Genomic DNA, 25671 nt, shown 5'->3' on the forward strand with positions numbered 1-25671 from the left:
GCAATGAAAAAAGTCTGAAAAAGTAGTCCTAGAAACCAAACTGTGATAAATCCTGCCTTGTACTTCATTTGAAAAGGTGAAAATACATTTTTTGCACAGTATTATTAATGTTTTCTGTGTAGTGACCTTCATAAGATCACCAGGTTAGTCATCATGTCTTGCTGCAGAATTAGCTTGCTGTGTTTGTCTGGACTTGGTGGACTGATAGGATAGCGCCCTATGCTATTATCACTTTGCTGCAGGCTCCTTTCATTGTTAAGCTGGTTTGTTAACACTTCCAAGCACCCCTAAAGTCACATCCTGAATGCTGTAATTTCCATTTGTATAGAAATACAGACATTAACCCGTTTACTGCTACAGATCATTTGAAATACAGGCTGTATGTCTTATATGTAAACTGCTGGAGGCTACCATTAATAAATCACTGTATTATGTGAACTGTATGTGTGAATGGTATGAGATGAATGACCTATACAAGTATCTTGTTGGTGATGAGTGGCACAAGATGGGCCAATGCTTTGCCATGAAACACCTACCCTATACTTTTTCATCTGTAGTCAACCAGCAGTTGTGCTCTAGTTTGCTGCCTGGGAAGGATTTTTTCGATCCTGTTATGATATTGTAATGAATTAGATGTATAAGAAACTGGAATCCTTTATGAGAAAAGAGGGAACACATCTAAGGTCTGTATAACCTGGTACATGGTAATGGTATTATAGCCTGTTTTCTTGATTCTTGACTACTTTGAATTTTTTCTTGTCAAGTAATATGAAGAGATGGTGTTTGCATTATACACAGATACATGCAAGGTCCATACTGTGCTTTTATTGTTATCTTATAAAAACAATAGCCATATGTGTGTTAAAACATGGAGGAGTTTATGGAAAATGCCAATATCACATCACATTCAAACCTTTGGGACGTTATGACAGGTACCAAATACAAGAGCAGTAGGTAAACTCCAAAAAATTGAAACTATACATATTCATAAGAAATAACAATTGATGTTCATTTGCTGTATGTGACTATTATCAGTCTTAACAATGCAACAAAAATGCACAAAATGACATTTTAGTAACAAAGTCCATAATTTAAATACATATTTCCCATTATTCTTATCAGAAATGTGGAAGAGCAAAGTCAGGCCAGTAGGGGGCTTATTCATTTCCACTGATACTCACCAGTAACTTTGACAAGATTGTATGGACTGTTTTTTATCTTGTGAAATAATTTATTAATATATACAAAGTAAACGTTCCCTTGCTCAACAGTCAGAACACAACAAGTATTCTGTAATCTTAGAGAAACTATACAACATATATATTATTCTAACACGAGTAAACATAAAGCATTTGCCCATGTTGCTTGTATAATATTTCAGAGATGGATGCCACATCAAGGCTAGGTTTCCATGGCAAAATCCCAACACTAACATTAACTCAACATTTTCCTATAAGGGCAAAATTGTGGGAACCATCACAATTCTTTTCACTAGTTTTCCCCATACTGTGCATGGCCATAGCAACTTTACTGTGGGAGAATATCACCATGAAACCCTAGCCTTATTGCTAGCCTCCTAGCATATCAGATTTGTCTCACTTTATAGGCTCCGGTGACTACTACATGGACTGAACTGTGCATATCATTAATTGTAAGCAGCATTGGTAACCAATCCCCAACATTAGTACTATATACCTAAAAGTGTATTTGTTCATTGCGGCTGCAAATTCATTATGTTTTAGAGTTGTATATATAACGGAAGAATTGCACACAATTGTTACACAACTTTTCCTCTAAAAATCTCATTAAACAAACAACTTACTAGATTGTCTTGTTCATGCAAAACATTGTTTTTTTAAAGTTTCAAGTGATAAATGAACTCTTGTTCTTAAAGCCAGTAAACAGGAATAATTTAATCGCAATAAATAAATAAATTAATAAATAAATAAGTTAAGTTCTTTAAGAAGTTAAAAGTGCATCTACAGCTTCATTGTTATACTGTATGTTGTGCATGAAAATTCTTTTTGGTGGAGATAGTAGAAGCAATTCATTCTTCCCAAAGATATGTACCCCTGGTGGTGATAGAATGTAGACTTCTGCACTAATCGGGGTATACATTTTGCCCAGGTGAAATAAGATCTTGCGGCTGAATTTTCCAAAAGCTTCATAAATAGCACACTATGCTATATCTATATACCAGTACTGTATTACTTGCTGGTGAGTTACAGTTCATTACGTTTAATTAGACTCCCAACCCCAGATATAGCATGAACAAACTAAACAGGGTTTAACTGTACCAATATATAGTAAGCAGTACTAAATAACTCTAGTTTGGTGGGTTTTAATATTGGTTAACCAGTCTAACCAAATAGCAGTGATATATTCTTTCATATTTGGGCTCATGCTGATAAACACATCATGGACATTCCCAGAAAAATCCTGGGACACATAATGCTTTGAATAAGCCGATCACAAACTAAGCAGCCATGCATAGAGCCTCAAACTCATTACACCTGAGAACAAATAGTAGACAGATAACAAAATGATTGAAGTGAATTTCACACTCTCAATTTTTTTTTTCCGTGATAATTGATTTTAAAATGTTTCTTAAAAAAAAAATACTTGATTTTGAGGGTTTTTTGTGACCCATCTATAACTTTCGAACATATTTAGTGGGTGTTATAATAAAGCATATTCCTATTAACTCCAAGATTGCTGTCCTTAGAATACTGAAAAATGACTGCCTTACTATGGATTACATGAAATTACAGTCAGGAATCAAGATGGATGCCGTCATCCTGTGCACGTTGTGCCACCATTCTATGCAGTAATGAAGAAGCTGTTGTTTCTGTGCTTTGCAGCATTAAATGCCCTATCTATAAGACAACTCAGGATGTAGACAGCATGAACAGAAGTCATATTTTGGTGACTTACTTGCATTGTAAGAGCTTTCCTTAAACAGATTTACATCGACATGATGTGACAGTGGATATTCATTATATATTTATAAATATATATACATTTATTGTTCTATTTCACATTCCAACCCTGTGAGTTTTCATGGGCTAACACACAATCTACTTTAGGAAGCAAATGTGATTAGTAAACGGTTGATTTGATGTATGGAGGCCTAAAATCCAGCACTTTCCGAGCTGCTCCTGTAACTAGGGCTTCTACTATGGCTGGGAGAACGGCTCCGAGTCCGACTACGGCTGTAGCTGCTATAGCTGTCATAACTCCTACTTCGGCTACGACTGTGAGAGTAGCTACTAAAGGAGCTGGAAGATGGGCTTGGTCTGTAATATGGAATAGGACGCTTCCGTGCACTGCAAATGGAAACAAAGTTTTATAAACAAGCGAATATAATTCAGCCATACAAATACAGGAAGTGAAGACATTTGGTTAAGTGGTTATTTTAAACAACATATTGGATTTAAACATAAATCCTAATTTACATTTACACTAAAAGTGAATTTAGTTTGTTAAAAAAAAAACAGGATGGTGGAACTGGGGGCAATCTAAGCTGTAAACGGCCAGATTTATGGCGTGCAATTTATCAAGCACATCGCAAACAAAACTGTAAGAATCCCTGACAGTATTGTCTGCTTCCAGCTAATTGAGATTCTAACTGCAAAAAAGTAACAGTACCCGCCAACAAACGGACCCTGTATATTGTCAAAGTTTTATGTTTAACTATTTTGTGGACAAAATATAGAGCTTGAAATAATACAATGTTGATAATTCAAGCAGTAAATTAGTCCAATATCTTTATGAAACAGCTGGGGAGATAACAGATTATGCTTGATAATGGTGCACTCTTTGTAATGTGTTCTCTGTAGGCCCCATGAATTCCACTACTCAGACACACTCTGAAAACCCATAAAGAGGGGGTTAGTAAAACTGAACCTAAAGGCAAGATTAAGTGTTAGTGTCAAAAACAAACAAAAAGAAATTGCACTCCTTCAAAGCAAAACAGTCCAATATCATAAAAAAGCACATCTAGCCCTACCCAGTTTAAGATTAATATTCTGTTTGAGGTCCTAATAACCAAGTTATCATATCACTTTTTATGTACTAGTATTATGGTTTGATTTTTGTAGAACAGCGTTGTTATTGTCACCATTTTGGGGTACAACTTATTGATTAACTGTTAAGAAAAAATTATTACAATGGCAATTCTTCCAGAGTTTTATTATATTAAAGAGAAAATATGTCAGCAGTTTTGACCAAACAAAGCTGCAGACAGTGTTGGAGATCTGTGCAATCATATTTTGTGGGTGTGTTGTTGGTAGCAGCAGGACTATATATTCCAGCATTGCAGCTGGACTTTTTGTACTGGTGTGTAAATTTTCACTGAACTATATAAAGATAAAAAATCTATTGCGGCACTGCTAAAAGGAAAAAGAGAAAGGATGCCAGCTAACAAAGTTGGGTAACGCCTTGCATAAATAAATCCAAAAGAATCAGTGACACACTAAAGTGGTAAAAAAAAAAGTTAAATGGCCTTTATTCCCATGTCAATATGTTTCATCTAGAAATAGAGATGGAGATTACCGTATTTTTAAAATATTTTGTTTTGTTACAATATTCCATAATATATTTTTGGATACATGTGAGGGCTTGTTTATGTGAAATATTTCATTTTCATCTGTACTATTTCTAGGTGCCAAAAGGTGCCACTGTTCCTCTGAAACCACTTTGATGATGCTGCCATCTGTCTGCTGTATCTAAGGATTAACCAGCACAGATTAGACCTTTCTCCAATCCAGGCACTAAGGGATTGAAGGGGTTTATGGTAAAGACAATAAAATACATTTTACTCAGCCCTCCCATCACTCACACTTTAAAAACTGCAATGTACTTTATCTAAAAATACAGGAAATAACTGTCAAGCCTATCCATTGCTGCAGGAGTGACCTGCCACAGAGCTGCCTAGATTTCATGAGGGATCAGGGGGTAATGACTTGTGTATGTCCTGTTTTATTATTTTACACCATTCTTTGCTTTTTTATGCCGATTTTATTATGAAATTCTTCTATGCGCGAAAAATAATAAATCCTACAATAAAAAAATTATTTTTATATTATCTTCCAACATGAAAGATAATACTTATAAAGAAAAATATAAAAGAGGAAATATGGCGATACACTAAGTATCTTAAGTGTTAACAGTTCACAGTAAAGTGCTATGAAATAAACAACAGACTGACAGATGATGCAAATAGAAGCCACAACATGAAAGCTTTATGCACATCTCTCTATATTATTTCTGTGACAGAGCCCAGCCAAGCATAAATGAAAAGATGCTATAAATGGCACCTTCTTTCAGCACCTCTTGGCTGTGCAAATTTTGATACAATTACATGTGTTCTTTCAACTGACACACAACGTATAAAGTACTAAAATATTAATAATCTCCACAATATTTTTAAAACTTTATAAACTACAGTCAATAAAACAGAGCCTATAGAAATGACCCCAATGGAAAGAGATTGACTCTGCTTTCATGTATTAGACATGGATTGCTTGCCTTACATGAATGGAATGCAATAGCTTTTTTGCTAGAAAGGTGTCCACATCCGGCAGAAGTTGTGCTGCACATACAGAAGAGTGTTATAAGATCAAAGCAGAAAATATTAGATTTCCATATACAGTAGAACAGACTGGATTAAGACAGGGACATCCTGTAAGCAGTTAGTATATTTTATACAGAGTGCCCATCTTATCTGGAAAGGTTGGAGTGACAAGATTACCCTAGTTATTAAGTATACTTGCTGTAATGGATGCCACTGCCTGCTGGTCATCACAAGGAACCTTAATATGGGATGGAACAGCATCAATTAACATGACACAAAATAGCATTTCAAGTATTTTAAGTATGGATAAGCAGGATAATGAAACCCCTCTCTATTGTATTACACTCGTCTGTTTCTAAAAGTGTTGCCACCTGCCATGTACTGTATTAAACCTGCTAAAAGATTACTTAATCGCCAAAATCTAAATTTACAAATAAATGGGAAACACTAAAGGATATCTACATGTTACTCTGCTTCTCTTTCTAGTTGTTAACCTTGAATTTGCAAACATTTTAAGCCTTCTTTTAACACAATAATCCTGTTACTCTTTCCTTAGAATTAATTTTGACTCTAACCCTAAGTCTATTAATAAATGTTAATTGTGAAACAAATAAGCTAAGGCCAATTATATCAATAAAAGTGCATCAAGAGATGTAATACCCAGGCTTTAACAAGCATTACAATATAGGAGAATGTTCTGGATAAGGCCCTGGTTTGAGATGTGTAGGAGAGTCAATTATTTTACTACACTCACAACAAATAAATGGTGTAAGTTACAGTTATGTTACATTTTTGTAAAGACTATGGGTGATTTTGAACATATGGGGGCGTGTGATCCCGCCACAAAATTTGTGGCCAGAACATGGCCCCCATAGAGGTTTCAGGCACCCGGTCGCAGTGTGGTGAGCACACAGTATCTCACCGCACCATGACCAAGCAGTGAGGCCGCCATGCAAATTTTAGGACATGTCCTAGACTTTGTCATATCACAACAGCAGATGCTTCACTTTCTATGGAGAGGGCAGGGGTGAGGATCACTCAACTCTCCCGCACCCATGTGAGCCAATTTTTAGGTGTACTAGGCACTTTTTAATGAACTTTTTTTTGAAGATTATTTAAAAATGAAAAGTGGAAAACCTAGAAAGAATCCCAAAAAATGCTGTTTTTGTTTGTGAGGTGACTTGAAAACAGCTAGACTCATTTTAAAGGAAATCTACCATTTGACTTGATACATTATGAACCAAACAAACCTTGAGAATGCTGTAGCTACACTGATGCAGAACCATATCTTGTTTAATCCCTAAACTGAGGGGATTTGCTGAAAAAACAATTCTAACATTATGATAATAAGGCTCTCTCGCTCCTTTGGCTGGCTCAGTGTTTCATCTTACCCTAATTATGCATTGCTTCAGCCTGGTCCTGCCCAGCATAAGCCCAAAATACATCATCACTGTGTTGTTCCTGACTGGCAGAAGTAATCAATCGCTCCACCATTCCCCAGCTACTGTATATGAGCTTGGGTTGATTAGTCCTGTCTGAAGAGTTCAGGAAGCTCCATGTGTGATATGGTCACAGTGCCTAGATATAGGAGTTAGATTCCCTAGTTTATCAAACTTGATGTTGATGCATATTTCCTTTAGGACTGTCTCCTTGAACTTTGAACCTCCTACTAATTGGTTTAGTTTACAAATTAAACGAAGCATAATGAAGCATAATTTTTTGTTGATGCAAACAGATTGATAAAACTGCCCCAGCAACTGTGTGTATCCCTAACATCATGGATATCCTCAATATATCATGCATAGAAACCTAGTGAAAAATTAAATATGGATCAATTCTTTAGGATGAAAAATAGTTTATTTTTTATCATGCGTAAATTTCCAAAATTTGAGTGATGTTTTGGTCACGTCTGACCTTTCTCAAACACAATAGACCACAGGGTGGATTAGAGGCATGAAGCTACGTACATCTCTCCATTTGAAAAAAGGCCAGAAGTGGCCAAAACAGAATACACATTTTGGAAATTGAGCTGAAATAAAGAATACACTATTTTGTATCCAAAAGGAATGTTCCACTCTCTAGAGCTTAGGATCCCAACTTTGAATTGTTGAAGTGTGACTAAAATACAAAAATAATGCAAAGAAACCTAGGTACAGTATACGGTACATTCGCTCTTTGTTAATGAACTATGTCCCTTGGCTGTATTTCTACCTTGTAATCCTTCTTGGCTCCATGAAGCTTGGTGAGTCTCTTCTTCTCTTTCGAATAGGTGAGTAACTTCGAGAGCGCCGTCTCGGTCTCGTTGCTTCAGTGTCATTATGTCGTGCTCGAGTCTCATTGTCTTTTTCCCTAAGACGGTTAAATACACTGGTGTAATGGATTAATACATCTAGACATATAAAATATATTGACAAAACAATGGAATCATGTGATAACACTGCCTCTCATTTACTGAAAAAAGCTGTAAATGGAAGGCAATATATTAGGTTTTTAATAAAAAGCATTTCTAGTACCATCACATTGGCCAAGAATTATTATTCTTCCTGCACTAATATTCAGTCCAAAATAATTGTGGCGCATGCCCATTAACCTGAGTGCACCAGAAAAAAACAAAGGCGTGTGCAGGGTACGCCAGATTATTGAATCAGACAAACAAAGTAAGAGAACTGCTACTATAACAAATATATTAGATAAAAATGAAATAACTTTTACCTGTTTAAATTCTTCTTTGGAGAAAGAGATCGAGACCTGCTTCTTGCTAATCTCTTGTCCCGTGACCTTGAACGGGAAGGTGAACAGCTAGAACTCCAAGAACTAGCTCTGTTGCCAGTGCTTCGAGTTGGACTCTTCCTCCTATCATAGTTTTGTCGCATGCGCTTCACAGAAACCTCAGAACAATTGTTTTGTTTACCTCGACGATTTTTGACCGATGGCCTAAGACACATAATATATATTGAAATTTATTGGTACAAATATATATGTTTTATAAAAAAAAAAACAAAAAACAATTACCCCATATTTATTGCATTGTTAGTACATGATAAATTGTCAAATGTGAGATGATAATAATTTAAATCACCATAATATGACCTTACTTTTTTGTTGAAGAAGCATGGGTCTTTTCTATTCCAGGAGTATGTGAAAACACAGATCCTTCAGAATCACTGCTATAGCCTGTATGGCTTCCTGAGTTGACCGAAGACTCCTTATGCGTCCTGGTTCGCCCTCTGGATCGGCCATGGTTTCTCTCTGATGAGGGAGACCTGGAATGGTGCCTTCGTTTATCATCAGATGAACATCGGCCACCTTTACTTGATGAAACAGATCTTGGACTCCTAATATCTTTTCGATTATTAGCCTTCTGACGATTAGGCGATGTCTCCACTTTTGAATGTGTCTTTGAAGATGGAGATACTGAATTCAACCGCTATGGAGAGAAAAATAAGTAGAAAAAGGGGAAAGAAAAAAATGGAGATATGCTTTAGCACAAATTCATGAAAAAATAGCAAATAAATCAACTCACAGTTGCATACAGCACGTTAACACAGAGATTCTACACTGAGACTATTCTTTCTGCTTAGGCTTCCGACCCCAACAATGCAGCTCATGCAACTTTGCATGCAAAACGCAACAAAAAGTTGATAAAAGAAAATAACTGTAAAGAGCAGGTGGGGAAGAGAGAACTCTAAGATTAAGACCTAACATAAATAAATTGGAAAATAAAACTAAAAAAAAAAAGGCATGTAGATTTAAACAAAATGATTTTAGATAAACAAAAGGTAGGAAAAAAATAATTAAAATAGTGAGGAGTGAGATAGACATTTGGACAAAACAGCACAAAAACTGGTAGAGATTGAGGAAGGAACAAGGGAAAGTTGAAAATAAAATTTAAAAACTAAAGATGAAAATAAATTCACAAATGTTACTGGAAATAAATAAATTGTCTTTATTCATTTTAGTTTGTCTGAATTCTTTTTTTTCTCCGGCAGAGTACTGTTGAGCTTTCATCAGCACCCTAAGTTCTTAGTTTTGTCACACTGTGATTTTTTTTTTTTTGATTAAGTCCCTCTTGGTTAACATCCACTTACCAAGAAAGTGGCATTTCCTCCTTTAGTAGGTAAGGTATGAAGAGAAGGGAAAAGTGGGGCAACATAAGTGCATCATTAGATTCACAAAAATGCAAGAGAGATAGAGAGAGAGAAAAAAAATAATAAAGAAAAAAAACACACAAACCCACTTTCCTGGCCTTGTTTTTATAAGAGTGGTCGTATAGGCCAATCACGAGGTTTGAGTGACCTTTAAGTACTTTCAATGAAGTAGCTGTGTTCAACTCACATTGTGTACTGTATTGTAGTCCTGATGTTTTTAGCTGTATCATAGAATGATATTTAAAATCTTAATTTCTGGTACGAGTAAAAAGGTGGTAAAAATAATTGTGTATGTCATGGAGAAAAACAGAGAAATAAAGCTAGAAAAATTAAGGAATTTATGTTTGGCATTAGTTTGAGAAAGGCGTATTTCATGGTCAAAATAACAGTGACCAATACTGATGCATGTACTAGTACTCTACTAGTATGAGTTTTGATCATGAAAATATGACTTCGAATGCTCAAAAATTATGCCACCAAATATCTACCAAATGAAACCAATTGCTCTATGTAACAAAGTTAAGTAATTAAGGCTAGCAGGGCTTGAAAAATGGCAAGTTGCATACGCATAATGTAGGTTTTTGATATGTCAAATTAATGGTTGACTGCATTTTATTTTTGTATAAACAGAAACAAAACCTTACAAGTTCTGGTGTAGCATGAACACAAAACCGAGGAAATAAAAAAAGACCCTGATATATATATATATATATATATATATATATATACGTATATATATATATATATAGGTAAATGATACATGGGAACTTATGGCTACATGTAAAAAACTGTATATTTCACTGAGATAAGTGTTTATAATTGTATACTGCTGTAAATTGTAAGCATCTAAATTAAAAATATACAAAAATGTTTAAAAAAAATCCAGTATACTTTTGAGCAATATATATTTTCTACGGAACATGTAGTTGTAGTGTACAGCAGTTTTGATATACCACCCCATAATCTACATGAATGATCTCACAAAAGATACAAACAAGGGACTGTTTGCTATAAAATTTCTAGCACTATATCTATTAATTATAAAAAAGCATGGAATGGTTACATAGGTTTTATATATTGTATTTGTGTAGCTGAATTAAACCTTACAATGTAAAGTATGTGTTATATATACTTTATATACAATCTAAGTTTTTGTCTACGTTTGTAATTGTAACAAAAGCAGCGGTAATGCCAAACAGATTTCTGGTTTGGTGCAAGTCTGTGAACCAAAGTTCATTCCCAAAAATAAAGAAAAATGGCCCTACCTTATTTATTGAGGAGGGCCAGTCACTTGGGACTGAAGAAAAATTGTTGTGGACACATGGTAAAAAAAACGTTTATCCTTTCAGGAGCGCTGACATTTTATTTTTTTTGGTTCCGACTAGATAGAAGGCTGTTTTCTACTAAAAGCACCCATGTGTAACATAATTTACACATGCAATTGCTCTCCAAATTTCTCCTTTTTCTAATTTCAAAATATCAGTAAATATACATTCTGCATTGCACTTTCCACCACACCATTCTCATCCAAATCTGGATGTTCATCTGCTCATCTTTGGGAGCCTCCTTCAGGATATTAGACACTCTCCTTTGCTAGTACTTTACTACTGTGGAAATTCACTATGAAATGCCGGAAACATGCATCATTGTGCATTTTAGCCTTTGATGTTCATGCTTAAAGGGGTATTCTCATCCAAGCACTGGTACTTTGAATTCACTTGTCATATAGATACATTTCTTCAATTGTATGTTATTAAAAATGTAGCTGTGTGATGATAATTTCCCATTTATGTAGCCATGTTGTCCTTTAGAAATGAAGCACAGCTGTTCTTGGATACGACCATAGCTGCTGGAGATATTGCACAGAAGAACAAATAATTTTTGCATTCAAAATGGTTGGGAGCAACAGAATGTCCCACAGATGTTCTGACCCCATAGACCACACTCAATCCAGGTGGTCGGCACCTCAATAATGCATCCCTAGCACTGCTGGAAGAGTATGGTGGTAAATGACTACATTTTGGGGAAATTATCTTTGCACAGGTAATTTATTTTTAATTTTTAACATCCAATTAAAGAAATGTATGTATATGGCAGATGAATTAAATTAAATATGAATGCCCTGATTAATAATACCTATTTAAGTAAAGGGGTACCCAACCAGCAATTTTTCTGTGGGGCCCAGCACTTCCTAGTTTTGCCTCTGTTACCATAAACTGTGTAAACCCCCTTAAAATGTGGCCTGTATTTTCTATTTTAAATAAACAACTATCTATATGCTCAACATAGTGAGGACCTTGACAATACATACAACTGCTAAGCTATTTCCTACTGATGAGTTGCATGTCAAATGCATCTCTACTTCTTGTAATTTCTTTTAGAATGATGCTATTGCTTTTTTCCCCCCTCCTGGGTTATAATGTAATCTTCAAGTGAATAGATGATGTATTTTGTTGCATTATGAATCTTAAACAAAATGATTCCTTTTTATCTTTAGTAAAGGCAACAGGAAAACGTTAAATACAAGGTGAATGATGACACTGCAATCCAAACAATAGGCACAAAGTAACTATTAATGCTAAAGAGTAAATTAAATGTAACAGTACATTACAAACAAAAGTTTCCATTCACTCATGCAATATTTGCCCCTGAACAGACATGAATGCATATTGGAATCTAATATTCTGTAATTGTGTAGGTGCACTCCTACCAAGGATACAAAACGTATTTATGTGAATGGAAGCTGCAAACTAAAGTATGTATCGAGCATCAAGTACATAACTCAAGAAAAAATGTAGACATTAAGTTAATTTTGGTTTCCTGTTCTTTCACAAAAACAATCGTAAATAGGTAGCACTATGACACGAGACTCTACACTTTGACTAATGCCTTACATTTGCACTAAAACAATGAAAATACCACAACAGGGTGTTTTTTGCATGTAACCTTGGACCAACAATTCAGCCAACCCTTTTATACAGAATTATGCCTTACATTTTAGTTGAGTTTACCACAAAGATACTAACAACATACAGTAAAAAATCTACAACAAACTTTTACTATGAATCATTTAAAAACAAATGGAAGTTGAGGCAAATAAAAAGTACTATAGATCAAGTGGGCCAAGTGGTCATAATAGTCAAAATGGTTCAAGGGTTTAACTGCTTTAGACATTCCCTTTATCTTGGAAGGTTTCCCAGTTATATGCTGACTACCCTCCATCTTTAATTTATAAGAACACATAAGAAGTAGCTGATGTGAGCTGCCTCCCTGTATAATGTGAAAAACCCTTTAGTATTGTTCAGGGTTAGGTCTGTGTGCAGCCTTTGGAAATAGAGCCATATGATGGCCTGATCCCACTGCAATGGACAGGAGTCCTTGCATCACAAAGCAATAAGATATAAGGACATATGACTGCCAGCTGAACAGCAGCGCAGACACAAGGAGTTCATACAGAAATAAGATGCAATGACTCTCGTCCTGCGTAATGTGTTCAGTCATAGGGATCAGAGAAACAAACAGGTCTGTTTCCACAGGCTTCCCATGTTGTGTGCCCTGGCCTTTTGCAGCATTTCCCAAAGAAGGCCATTTAACTTTCTTGGTGAATATCAGAAAACTGCATAAAAAGGTAATACAAATTTGGCACACCTGCTACAGCATATTTTCACTACTCTGACACTGCAATATGTTAACTATCCTATTATACAAGGATTGACTATAATGTTAATTTTATACTTGGTATCAGTGTGCATAAAGCCAGTTTGCAGTCACCATGTGAATGAAGTCCATGTGCACAGGTACCATGTACATGTTCCTGCAACACCTTGATTTGCTGCCCAAGTACAATACCAAATTATGGAATTATACTTGCACAAAGCTTTCAAAGGATATGTGCTTCAAAAGAAAAGAAACTAAAATTACAACCAGAGCCTCAAGTCAAAAGCTATGTTTATCAGCCATTTAGTGTTAGATCTTCCCTGTTTTATTATAAAATACTGGTGCAGTATGTTGTAAGAGAGTATGTGGAAGAGCACCCAATAACACCCAATTTCATTTTTTTTTTCAGAGCAGTATTAGCGATTAAAGGGGTTGGCCACTTTTCAATAAATAAGTTCTAATAGACATGTCTCTGCGTGTATATGTACCAGTGTCTTTGCTTCCTTTGAAAGCTGCAGCCTTTCCCTGTGCCTTTCCCTATGCTGCCCGCTGCATATACAAAAAGCTGCTGTTGCCGTCTATGCTCCAAGTTGTCCATCTCTCTCTCCTCAAAGTCCGTCCACACTGACAGAGACAGGGAGAGGGAGCAGCATGAGCCATACTTTCTTGTTGCATGCTCCACATACTCAGCAGGGTTTAGAGATTTAAAGAGAGAAGCCTGCAGGTTCTGCACACAGTACAAAAGTAAGTATCACTTGATGCACACTCATGGATTATCTACAAGGCAATAAAGGCACATACGCCACTATGTACAAAAGTAGCCAACCCCTTTTAAACTTGAGCTCTAAATGGTTAATATGGACAACAAGGATGGTTAAATTATTACACAGTTATTATACATGTTGATTCATAGGATTCTAGAGTCTAACCTGCGATAACTCTTATGGTTAAGTTTAAAGGGGTATTCCGGGAATATGAATGCCTGATACAAAAACCCATAAGGGTATAAGTAAACAAATACAACAAAATTAAATGTTATTAATCACAAAACGGAGCTTAAATAGTTTGCTTTTATGATTCACCAAATTTTATGGGCTTCATAAAGTACGCAGAGTCATCTCAAAGATGGCCAACAAAGGATACCACAACTCCCATTATCCCTCCGTTCTCAGTAACAGCTCCTCCCTCTTATGCTCTTTTCCCAGTGATAATCTAACAGACTGTCCTGCTATGTTACTATAGTAATTATGTGTGTGTGACTGCCATCACTTCATATGATCTCACTGAGCTGATATCCCACTGGGCATATGGGATGCACTGCAAGCAATGATCACTTGACCTGCCCAGGTAGGTATAAGACATGTCATGTGGACAAGTGACCAGCAACCATCTTCTGTCCTGAGTGTCCTCCATAGGGACAAAATCAATGGACTGATTAAAGGGCTAGTGGCATTTTAATTCTAGATTGTAGTGTATGTCCACGACACTTTTAAATAACAACTTATTACATATTAGATTATATTTAATGACCAATTTGGATATGAATTATACTAATTTCTGGAATACCTCTTTAAGGGAATTTTAAGTGTATAGCTGCATAGCTGTGGGTAGGGTCACAGTCTGCTTGGAAGTCAAAACTTGGTACTCTAAATGCATTCCAGTAAAATTGTGAAAATTGTGCCCACTGAAAAATCCTATTACAGGATTGTGGTAACTGCAATTTGTGGGAAAAAGACGCATGAACCAAGCTAACCATTATTAAAAAAAAAAAAAAAAAAACCTTCACTCATCATATTCTTTATATTGTTTTCATCCCCGGAACACGCTTGGATAGTATTTTCTTGTGTATTACAGGAATAGAAAATTGTACCAATAACAAAAGGAAAACCAGAAAACTGTAGTAAATAAATACAGGGCTAGAGGCACTCCTATTGGTTGGTCCTATGCCAAGTTTGAAACAAAATAGTGAACCTGCTGGACTTTTGATCATTCACAGTAGGGGAGATATAAGCAGTGACATTGAAAGATTTGGAAATTTGTCATGGTAGTAAGATATCCTGAATATTGTATTATATCCTACTATGAGCAAAAACATATACATACATATGTACTGTGGCTGAAAAATCGTACCTCAATCTAAGTACACAACGAGGTCATTATTATATATGTATATATTGCCAAACAGTAATTAGGTTGTAATTAACAGACTAAATACTAAACTTAAATAATGTAAAAAAATTGAATGAAATAAAACATTAGCATTGAAATAAGCTATTGTGCTTCAACAGGCTCATCTTCAGATGTGAACGTGCAGAGGTAGACAAATACCTACCTTCTTTAATTGTCAGAAACAGGAATGGAACAATAACAGAAAAGAATAATCTCCACATTTGGAGTGCAGAATGGGGGAAAAAGACAATGACTCTTTTAGTAATGTGTTTCACATCCCTTCACTACATTTACTTTTCTTTTTCCAATCATATATATCAGCTAATGTACTACACCATCAATAAATTTAGTATTCAATTTTAAATTCATTTTAAGGGAGGGAAGCGGAGGTGAAAAGAAACAGGTATGACACTTTTTTGAGTTCATTAAACAGTATGTGCATGCAGTGTCACCAGCAAAACAAATATGTAACAACTCAAGGCCCCCTACCGATCTGGAGGCCCTCATAAGAAAGTCAAGAAAGTGAGAGAGAAAGTAGCAAAAGTGGAAGCCAACCAGTATGAAATGGAAACTTGAATTTCTATTTAAAAGGGAAGTCAACTAGTCCCTTGTATTGAAATTACTTAATGCTGCTTTAACCTGGATACCGTCCAATGTCAAGTTATTCATATCCTTCATATACTTCTCTTGTCTTGACAAAACTAATGGCACAAGACAACAGAGAATACCATCTATTAAGGGCTTGTCAGAGAAAAGTAAAAAAAAGTCATCTACAATACAAGGCATGGTATTCCTGAAAAAGACCCCTTCATACTCATTTGAATATGAAAAAAACTGTGATAGTGTAATAAATTTAAATATAATAATCCAGGAGGTATGCCAAATTAAAAGGAAACCTGTTATCAGGTTTTCACCTTTAAATCCTTCTTTTCTATTTAAAATAATTTGCTGATATTGGTCTAATATATTGATATATACAATTTATTGGTCCTAAAAAGTACCTGGCACCCTGCCAGAACACTAACCAAAGTCATTAGGGGCCATGTATTCAGCCGAGTCACTGAGTGACTTGGTCAACATCCTGTTCAGCTTCCTCTTCCACCAGTCCTTCCACCATAGTCAACCACTTTCAAATAGCTAATAATGGTATGCAGGACATTGCCAGTGAGAAAGAACAGATATGATCACTTTCTACTGCCACACTGCGCATGCCCGCAGGGCAGGATTTGGCATTTGAAGGAGGATCATGTCGGCAAAAGGGAGGGGGGCAGAGGAAACGTCACTCAATGTCTCAGTTAAAGATAGCATACACCACATTGACTACCTAAGTCATGGCAATGTGTAAGGCACTTTTTAGAACTTTATTTAAGGCCAATATCAGCAATGAATTTTTTAATATAAAAACATGATTGGAAACAGTTTAAATACTGCTGCAGGAACCTGTTATTAGGTTTAGAGGTGAAAACATAATGACATGTTCACTTAACTTAATTTGACAGTATTCAATGTCCTGTATAAAACTAAGCTATTCTAATAAATATTACTAAATACATTTGCAAATGTTCTATTTAATCCTGTATATTTTAGAAGTTCAATAACTTGTTTGCTTGTGGGATAATTAGTGCAATTTAAAAAATATATTTTAAACCTCATGATAAAACATGAGTTATATTTTTATCTCCCCAAATCAAAACCTATCTACTGTGAAAGGCGAAATATTGTTAAAGAAATGTTTTTGAATCTTTGCACAATGCACTCAATCATATAATCTATTGCATTGGTAATGATTCCTGCTTCAAATTTAAATTTCAGATATCCATATTAAGCATAAAAAATATTATATTGTAAAGTCTCAATTTAAGGGCCTAAAATATAAACAGTTTATGTTTCCACTATATCAGATAGTCTGAAAAATTTTTGTGAGTTCTAAAAATTATTTAAAAGCTATAATTTGAGACTTACGCAAATAAATATTTTCTCTTTCTCTTCTATCTATGTTTTTAATAAAATTGATAATTTCCTAACAATAGAATAAAAGAAACACTTAACTAAAATAATCAGTTATCTTCCCTTTTAAATTAGCTACAAAATAGAAATATGTAGAGTTGTAAGAAAAAAAAATCTCCATAACTACTAAAATGCCCACAATGACAGACACACAAAAACAAAACTATTAAACAGCACAGGAAAAAAAGAAAATTGCACTTCTGTTATGGGAAATAAAATGAAGAAATGAGTGAAAATACACTAATGAGACCACTGCTCCCTAAAATAAAGTCAAAGTATTACCGCTTTTCAAATGAGAGGCTAAAGAAAAACACAGATGAGATTAAAAAAATAGAAATAAATTAATCTAAGTTATACTTCTCTACATACACTAAGAAAGCATGCAGTTTTAAATATGTAAAACCTAAGATCTCAAAATGACAAAAAATGTACTGTATGAGCTCTACCCATTCAGCTTTAGGACAGCTAAGCATACCTAACACGTGAGTCGGCAGAAGAGAGAGAAAAAAAAGCTAGATGTGTAAAACTGTGAAGATCCACAGGTATTTGTTGTATACCAGAAGAGAAGGCGTGAAAAGTTTAACATAAAAAATTAGAGAAACAGAAAATAAAAGAAGTTATAAAAAAAATCAATGATTGAGAGAGACAAGAGGTTGTTTGTTTGACATTGTCATAATCTACTTAGTCATACCTTTTAGTCTGTATTTCCTAGTCACAAGCATGACATTATACTGAAACTACAGTACAACTATACCCCATAATAAAAAGCAAAAACATTATGTAAATTATAAAGAAATCTTGCCACTTTAAATATAATTTTCAGCTCTTAGAAACATATAACATTCATTTATTAGATTTAACATTGTATACATTGGGAATATATCCACTGATTATTGGGACACATTATTTTGAAAGCTCAACAAGGAGGAACCTTGGAAACCTCTACAACTTACAAATTTTGTATGAATAAACCCATTTATTATTTTATTATGTTGTGTCCTCCTCAAAAGGTTCCTTCTCCAAAGATTTGTTATTTCATTTGTATAGATGGAAACAATCACAATTAAGCATACAACAACAGTGCTAAAATAAGAGATTGGAATTATTAAGATATAAAATAACTATATTGTTTTTATGAGATCAAATATGTATTTAAGTTTTCAACATCATCTGATGGTAATGGTATCTTATATCTTCTGATATGTGAGAGTAAATTGCTAAAACTTGCCAAAAATGGAAGAATGTTCAGCAAGAGTAAATATTATGGACGATTGAGACAAATTTCTTTCTAAACAAAAAATAAAATGGACGTTTGCGATGAAATATAGCATGCCCCATCTAAGGTCAGAGAATAGACAATTTTCACTATTATACATTGAAATGTGTTAGTTGATAAACACATTTAATTTAAAACTATTTAGAGAAAAACTAGAGAGAAAAACAAATATATTAAAGTGAGGGAGCAACGTACAAAAAACATACTATAATTATTAATTTTTTTACCTAGTGAACACACATGGTTGCTTTTGCGTGAACCTTACATTACTACTCTACATTTTTCAAAAGAGCTGATGGTGGACACAGCTACACTTCAGCACAGGGTTCCCCAAACTACGGCCCGCGGGCCACATGCGGCCCGCGGACCGTTTCGATCCGGCCCCCGACACTTTGCGCGCCAGCGCCGGGCCCTCGCGGCCTGCAACAGTCGGGCAGGAGCCTCCGTCCGTCCGGACAGGAAGCTCCTGCCCTTCACTGTGTAGTGCTCGGTGCGGCCGGAAACGGCCGCTCGAGCACTATTACTGGAGCGATGTGGCCGGAATACAACCCCGGCGCACATCGCTCCATGAACTAGGCTGCGCGGCCGCGCGATGACGTCATCACGCGGCCGCGCACCCCTTCCTGCCCGGACGCGGCAACAAGATAGAAGACTTAGGTGAGTACAGGGTTTTTATTTTTTTATTAAAGGGCAGTAAAAAGATTGTGGCGACTGGGGGCTAGTATAGTTAGTATGAGGGGCAGCTTAGGAAATAATTAATTATAAGGGGTAGCTTAGGAAATAATTAATTATGAGGGGCAGAATAGGAAATAATTAATTATGAGGGGTAGAATAGGAAATAATTAGTTATGAGGGGCAGAATAAGAAATAATTAATTATAAGGGGCAGTTTAGGAAATAATTATGAGGGGCAGAATAGGGAATAATTAATTATGAGGGGCAGATTAGTAAATAATTAATTATAAGGGGCAGCATAGGAAATAATTAATTATGAGGGGCAGCATAGGAAATAATTAATTATGAGGGGTAGAATAGGAAATAATTAATTATGAGGGGTATAATAGGAAATAATTAATTATAAGGGGCAGCATAGGAAATAATTAATTATGAGGGGCAGAATAGGAAGTAATTAATTATGAGGCGCAGTATAGGAAATAATTAATTATGAGGGCCAGCATAGGAAATAATTAATTATGAGGGGTAGAATAGGAAATAATTAATTATGAGGCGCAGTATAGGAATAATTAATTATGAGGGGCAGCATAGGAAATAATTAATTATGAGGGGTATAATAGGAAATAATTAATTATGAGGGGCAGCATAGGAAATAATTAATTATGAGGGGCAGCATAGGAAATAATTAATTATGAGGGGTATAATAGGAAATAATTAATTATGAGGCGCAGTATAGGAATAATTAATTATGAGGGGCAGTTTAGTAATTAATGGGGGGGAGGCATATTCAATAATTAATGGAGAGAGGGAGGTCCCAGTATATTAATTAATTAATTAATTGGGCCAATATATAAAATAGTTCAGAAGGGGGTGCAGTACCGGTATATTAAATAATTAATTGAGGGGGGTGCCAGTATATTATGGATGCGGTCACATGTACCGCTATTTATTTTTAGACTTAAGTCCGGCCCTCCAACGGTCTGAGGGGGACAGTGAGCGGCCCCCTATGTAAAAAGTTTGGGGACCCCTGCTTCAGCACTTCTGGATTCAGTTTAAAAAAAACAGGAATATATAATCTATAATATAAAACTGATAAACATACTTTATATTTACTCATCTTTAAGCATTGAAACCGTCATTGCTATCTAAACTTCTGATTATTATTGTTACTATTATCTTTAAAAGTAAGGTGTATCAGAACATGGCTTTTTAAATCAGAGGTTTTGTTTTAATATTTAGTTTTTTTTTAATTCTTCCATATAACAAAATTTTATTAAAATAAAATTTGCTGCAATTTTTAACCTGGTTATTAGTCCTAATAAAAAACTGACATTTACATGGATTTTCTTAGCAACAGTAACCTCATTTACATTAGAGCTAGTATTACAAGAATATAACAGATCTGTAGAAAATACAATTATTGCTTCCCACCGAGAATAGATGATATCACAGCTTATACACAATGAGCATGCTTAGAAAAAACTCCATAGACCTTAATGGGTCAGCTCCTGAAAATTGCTGCCCAGGGCCATAAGGCTGCTGTAAAGTATACTGCTAAAAGCAGTTACTAGAGCTCGGGCAAGATGGCAGCCTTCATAATCATAATAAGAAATAGGAGTGAAATATAGAAATCAAACAAAATGATAATGAAAACAAATATTTTATGTCATATTATATTTTTCTAATGAGTCAAAATAAAGGCACACAGCCTTTTAAAGGGGGATCACTCTATAATTGGCAGGGGTCACAGAACTGCTATAGTATCAAACCCTTTGTAAAGTTTTCTTCCACCTGCCTACCTGGGTTTGTAGAGACCTGCACAAACTGAATGTTTCTGCAGTAGGTGTTTCAAGCACCACTATGAATGGAAAGCCCCCCTCTAATTATGAAGTGATGAATTCCTAAAATTCGCAATTACGTTATCAGATGGAGCTCTTTGATTTATTGCTTATTTAATGCAAATCGAGAGCTGAAATAGAATGCAATTTAAAATATCTCTGTATAGCAGTACTACATTATCAATGTATAGTGGATTTATATTATAATAATATAATATTAGGTTACATTTTTTACAAAATAAACTACAACCTTATAACAAAGTTTTTTTTTTTATCTAGGACTTAGCCTGAGCTCTTAGATGGAAGCAATATTCCTCTTGACCTGTTGTATGAGTGTACACTCTCATAACTTACAATATATTTTGTATCCTGCTGTTAACAAATAGCAATCTTACTATGTACTTTTTGTTTTGGAAAAGCTGTTTTGGTTTAGCTATCATCCCATGTCATATCACAAGGCTTCTTGATGTTAAGCATTAATAAACGTTTGCATGCTTAAAGTGAACCTGTCACCACACTGAACCCCCAAACTTACAAAAAGAACCTTTCTCTGTTATATCTCCAGGAGGTGTTTGTAGCATATTTCTAGGTTGCAGCATGAATAAAAAATCATCTTTTATTTCTTTGTAGGAAGCAGTCAGACAGTCAGGCAACCCCTTCCCCTGCAGTCAGTTTGCTCTGCTCACCAAATCCAGGGGACGTACATATTACAGTAGAAGGTACTGTTTGTAGGCTGGGGTGTTTTTAGTGTGGTGATAGGTTTGCTTTTACCCCTTACCAACATGTGACATAGTATTACAGTGCGGGTGCATGGAAAGAGCTCACGGGCTGAGCCCCCTCCATAGCCGGTAAGTCTTTGCTGCATATTGCAGCAAAGGCTTACCAGTAACACCCGCAATCAGTGCCAGCACCGTTCACGGGTCTTTTCCCGCTGATCGCCGCCGGCAAAGCTGCCGGTGGCTTAAAAAAGATGGCGGCGCGTGGGCTCCATGTTGCTCCATGTGACATCATCGGGGAGCAGCGATCCATCGCCATGGTAGCCTTGGGTCTTCCAAAGATCCAAGGCTACTTCAGATTAACCTATTCATTACATCAGCACATTCTAATGAATAAGGAGTAAAATCCCCATATACTGCCATGCTGTAGTATGGCAGTATTTGATAGGATCGAACGGACAACTTAGGGTTAAAGTAACCTAGGGAGTCTGAAAAATAGCAAAAATAAAAAAAGCCTAAAAACTCATATCATCCCCCTTTCTCTAGAACTGATATAAATATAAACAAACAGTAAAAATCATAAACACATTAGATGTCGCCCCATCGCCGTATATCGCCACATCCGAAAATGCCCGATCTATCAAAATATAATGACGCTTTTTCACTGCGTTTAACCCCGTAACAGAAAATCGTGCCCAAAGTCGAAAAAAAAGTTAAAAAAAAAATGAAATTCTATAAAAAGTTATCAGAAGGTCGTACAGTCCCAAAATATATAACATTGTAAACGTCATGAAAAGCCGGAAAAAAATGACACCTCCCAAAGCTCTGTATACCAAAGTATAAAAAAGTTATTAGCACCAGAAGATGGCAAAATCCCCCAAAGAATTTTTGTACAGGAGGTCTTAATTTTTGTAAATGTATGAAAACATTATAAAACCTATAGAAATTTGGTATCCCAGTGATCACACCGACCCAAAGAATAGAGTAGACATGACATTTGGGGCGCTCAGTGAAATCCGTAAAATCCAAGCCCACAAGACTATGCCACAAATGCGTTATTTAACAATTTCACTGCATTTGGAATTTTATTCCCGCTTCCCAGTACATGGCATGGAATATTAAATACCACCATTTTGAAGTGTAATTTGTTATGCAGAAAATAAGCCATACCACAGCTCTGTACATGGAAAAATAAACAAGTTATAGATATTTGAAGGTGGTTAGTGAAAAATGAAAACGCAAAAAACGAAAAAGGGCTGCGGCCTTAAGGGGTTAAGGTAGTGGTCCAGGTTTTGTTTACTTATTGCCGAAGGGAAGGGGAGCTATTGCTCTGGATGGAAGAATTGGAAGATGTGATACAAGGTAGAAGTTCAGGTTTTATGTGCTTATTGCTACTGACAGGTTCCCTTTAAGGAGATTCATTTTCTTCCTGACCATTTATTACTTGTGCCTTGTTTACTGTACTTTATTTTCCCTGTACTATACACACTAAACTATCTAGCTATGTTAAAAAAAAGTCTGCTATTCTCTACCTGTTCTACATATACAGTACTATACTTTATATGTACTAAAATCTATTTGTTCTCTCTCTGTTAGATTTACTGTGCTGTTACTTTCTGCACTATATGTCCTGTACCACTTACTACATGTAGAGGACTACCATTTGTTTGGAGTAGACTGTTCACTAGATACTAGATGAAGATGCCTAGATAGATGTGCATCGTATCAACTATTTTCCAAATATACAGCAATGAGAAATTGAAGAAAAATAGTGGCACTACTAGCAGACCTTGACTTAGAATGCTGGCCTCCGATTCGGAAAGCTTGCGGGTACAATTTTCGGAGAGTATGTTTTGCAGGGGAACAATTTGATGGTGCTCTGACTTTGATATATAGATAAGAAAATCTTTAATCTTGTACAAGTGGAGTAAATAGAAAAAAGTTGTCACTCACCGTTTTTCTTGAAACTTTTTCTTTTATTTCACATCGTTAAAAAATGTTCTGTTACACAGGGAGAGGTATGCGACAGCAGGAAAAAAGTGAGAGTAAGAGGGACGAGTCGTTTCGCGCTGTCCTAGCGCTTCATCTTGGCAAGGACAGCTCGAAACGATTCGTCCCTCTTCCTCTTTACATTTTTTAACAATGTGAAATAAAAGAAAAAGAAATTTTAAGAAAAACGGTGAGTGCCGACTTTTTTCTACTTCCACTTGTATCAATTATTTTATTTCTTAATCTACATGTGATTATATGCGAGTTATAGACTTTTAATGAAATATGCAGTCAAATAGACTTAAGTACATGCATGGCTGCTTGAATAGAATAATGGACTTAAGAAAATATATTGGCCCAGATATATGAAATCTGCCTTAGTACATTTTGCCTCACTAATGTACGGTTTGAACCAGACAATACAATAGTGGCGCTTTCTCTTAGTAAATCTGGTCTGTTTTCAGAATGTGCACACTTTGCTTCATATTGCAGAATTGTGGTGCAGACAGAATTTTGGCACAGCTCGGTAATAAATGTGCCGCAAACTCTGAATAAGCACTACTACACCCCTTTAGGCGCATAGTTTTCTAAAGTGTTGGACAAAGTTCAACCGCAACACAAAAGTGGTGCAAACACTTCATAAATACATGTGCAAGCTCAAAAGGCACAATGAAAAAAGGGGACCATTGTAGACCAAAGTTCATTTTGGCACTACATTTGTCTGTACAAGATATACAGAGAATGGATTCATTGTGCAATGTCACATACACAAAGCACACGTTTATTCAACAATAAGGTGCTTTTTGGAATATTTAAAAATAAATAAGCCAATTAAATGCAAAACTCTATCTTTCAAAATTTGTTGGACTTATGTTTGAGAGTATGTAGCTTTTACACATGATATGTAAAGAACAAGAGTCTCAGCGCAGGATCATAGAGCTAGTACATCACTTAATAATAAAGAAGATCAAGAATCTACAATAAGATCACACACAGTTGGTAACTTTTGTAGATGGAAGAACACAAATGTGTACATACGTCCAAATGTTTCTCTAGAATGACACCATGGCTTTGATTGTGATGACCATTGTGACTGCCACTCTTGTGCCCATTCTGGTGAGGCGTGGCAGATCGGCTGTGAGCGGTGCAGGAAGAGGAGAGACTGCGGCTAGATCTGTGGCTAGAAGATTTGTGGTCATCCTGCCTATGCTTGGGACTTTGTCTGTAAAAAAATTATAAAGTGTGTGATAATTAGGATAAAAGAAGAACAGAAGGAATAGTAGCAATTTGAGTTTCCCAACCAGGTGTCATACATAAGTTCTTATCCTGACACAGGCACTGTATGTATTTTATTATGTTATAGCCTAGACCAGGAGTACATTTTAAACTACAATGGTCTGCATTTTACAAGTTTATGAGATACAATATTAAAGGGGCTATTCCATTAAATAGACAGCTTAAAGGGAACTTGTCACCAGGGCTCTCATTTTTACTAAAGACAGGTTGCATTTGCATTACAATATAATTGTGTGTTCTAACTTACCTTGCATCCTGACAGAATTATGTTCTGAGTCTCAGGTTTGTTTTGGTTTGGCTGCATTTCTAGAAAACATTTGACTTGT

At 35.6% G+C, this 25671-nt stretch overlaps 1 protein-coding gene across 3 annotated transcripts in view; it reads right to left on the reverse strand.

Moving 5' to 3' along the window:
* Nucleotides 1-807: 807 nt before the first annotated feature.
* The window catches only part of SRRM3 (serine/arginine repetitive matrix 3), a 253872-nt gene continuing 229008 nt past the window's right edge, over nt 808-25671 (reverse strand). For 2 of the 3 annotated variants that reach the window (XM_072136348.1, XM_072136349.1), the window contains 5 exons: nt 25088-25271; nt 8671-9002; nt 8288-8509; nt 7787-7924; nt 808-3326 (listed from right to left, as the gene is read on the reverse strand). In XM_072136348.1, the coding sequence (XP_071992449.1) occupies nt 3131-3326; nt 7787-7924; nt 8288-8509; nt 8671-9002; nt 25088-25271 (1072 nt within the window). In that variant the 3' untranslated portion in view covers nt 808-3130. The other variant, XM_072136350.1, reaches the window with a different exon arrangement.

The sequence above is a fragment of the Engystomops pustulosus genome, chromosome 2 (assembly GCF_040894005.1).
Source record: "Engystomops pustulosus chromosome 2, aEngPut4.maternal, whole genome shotgun sequence".
In the NCBI taxonomy this organism is placed as follows: Eukaryota; Metazoa; Chordata; class Amphibia; order Anura; family Leptodactylidae; genus Engystomops; species Engystomops pustulosus.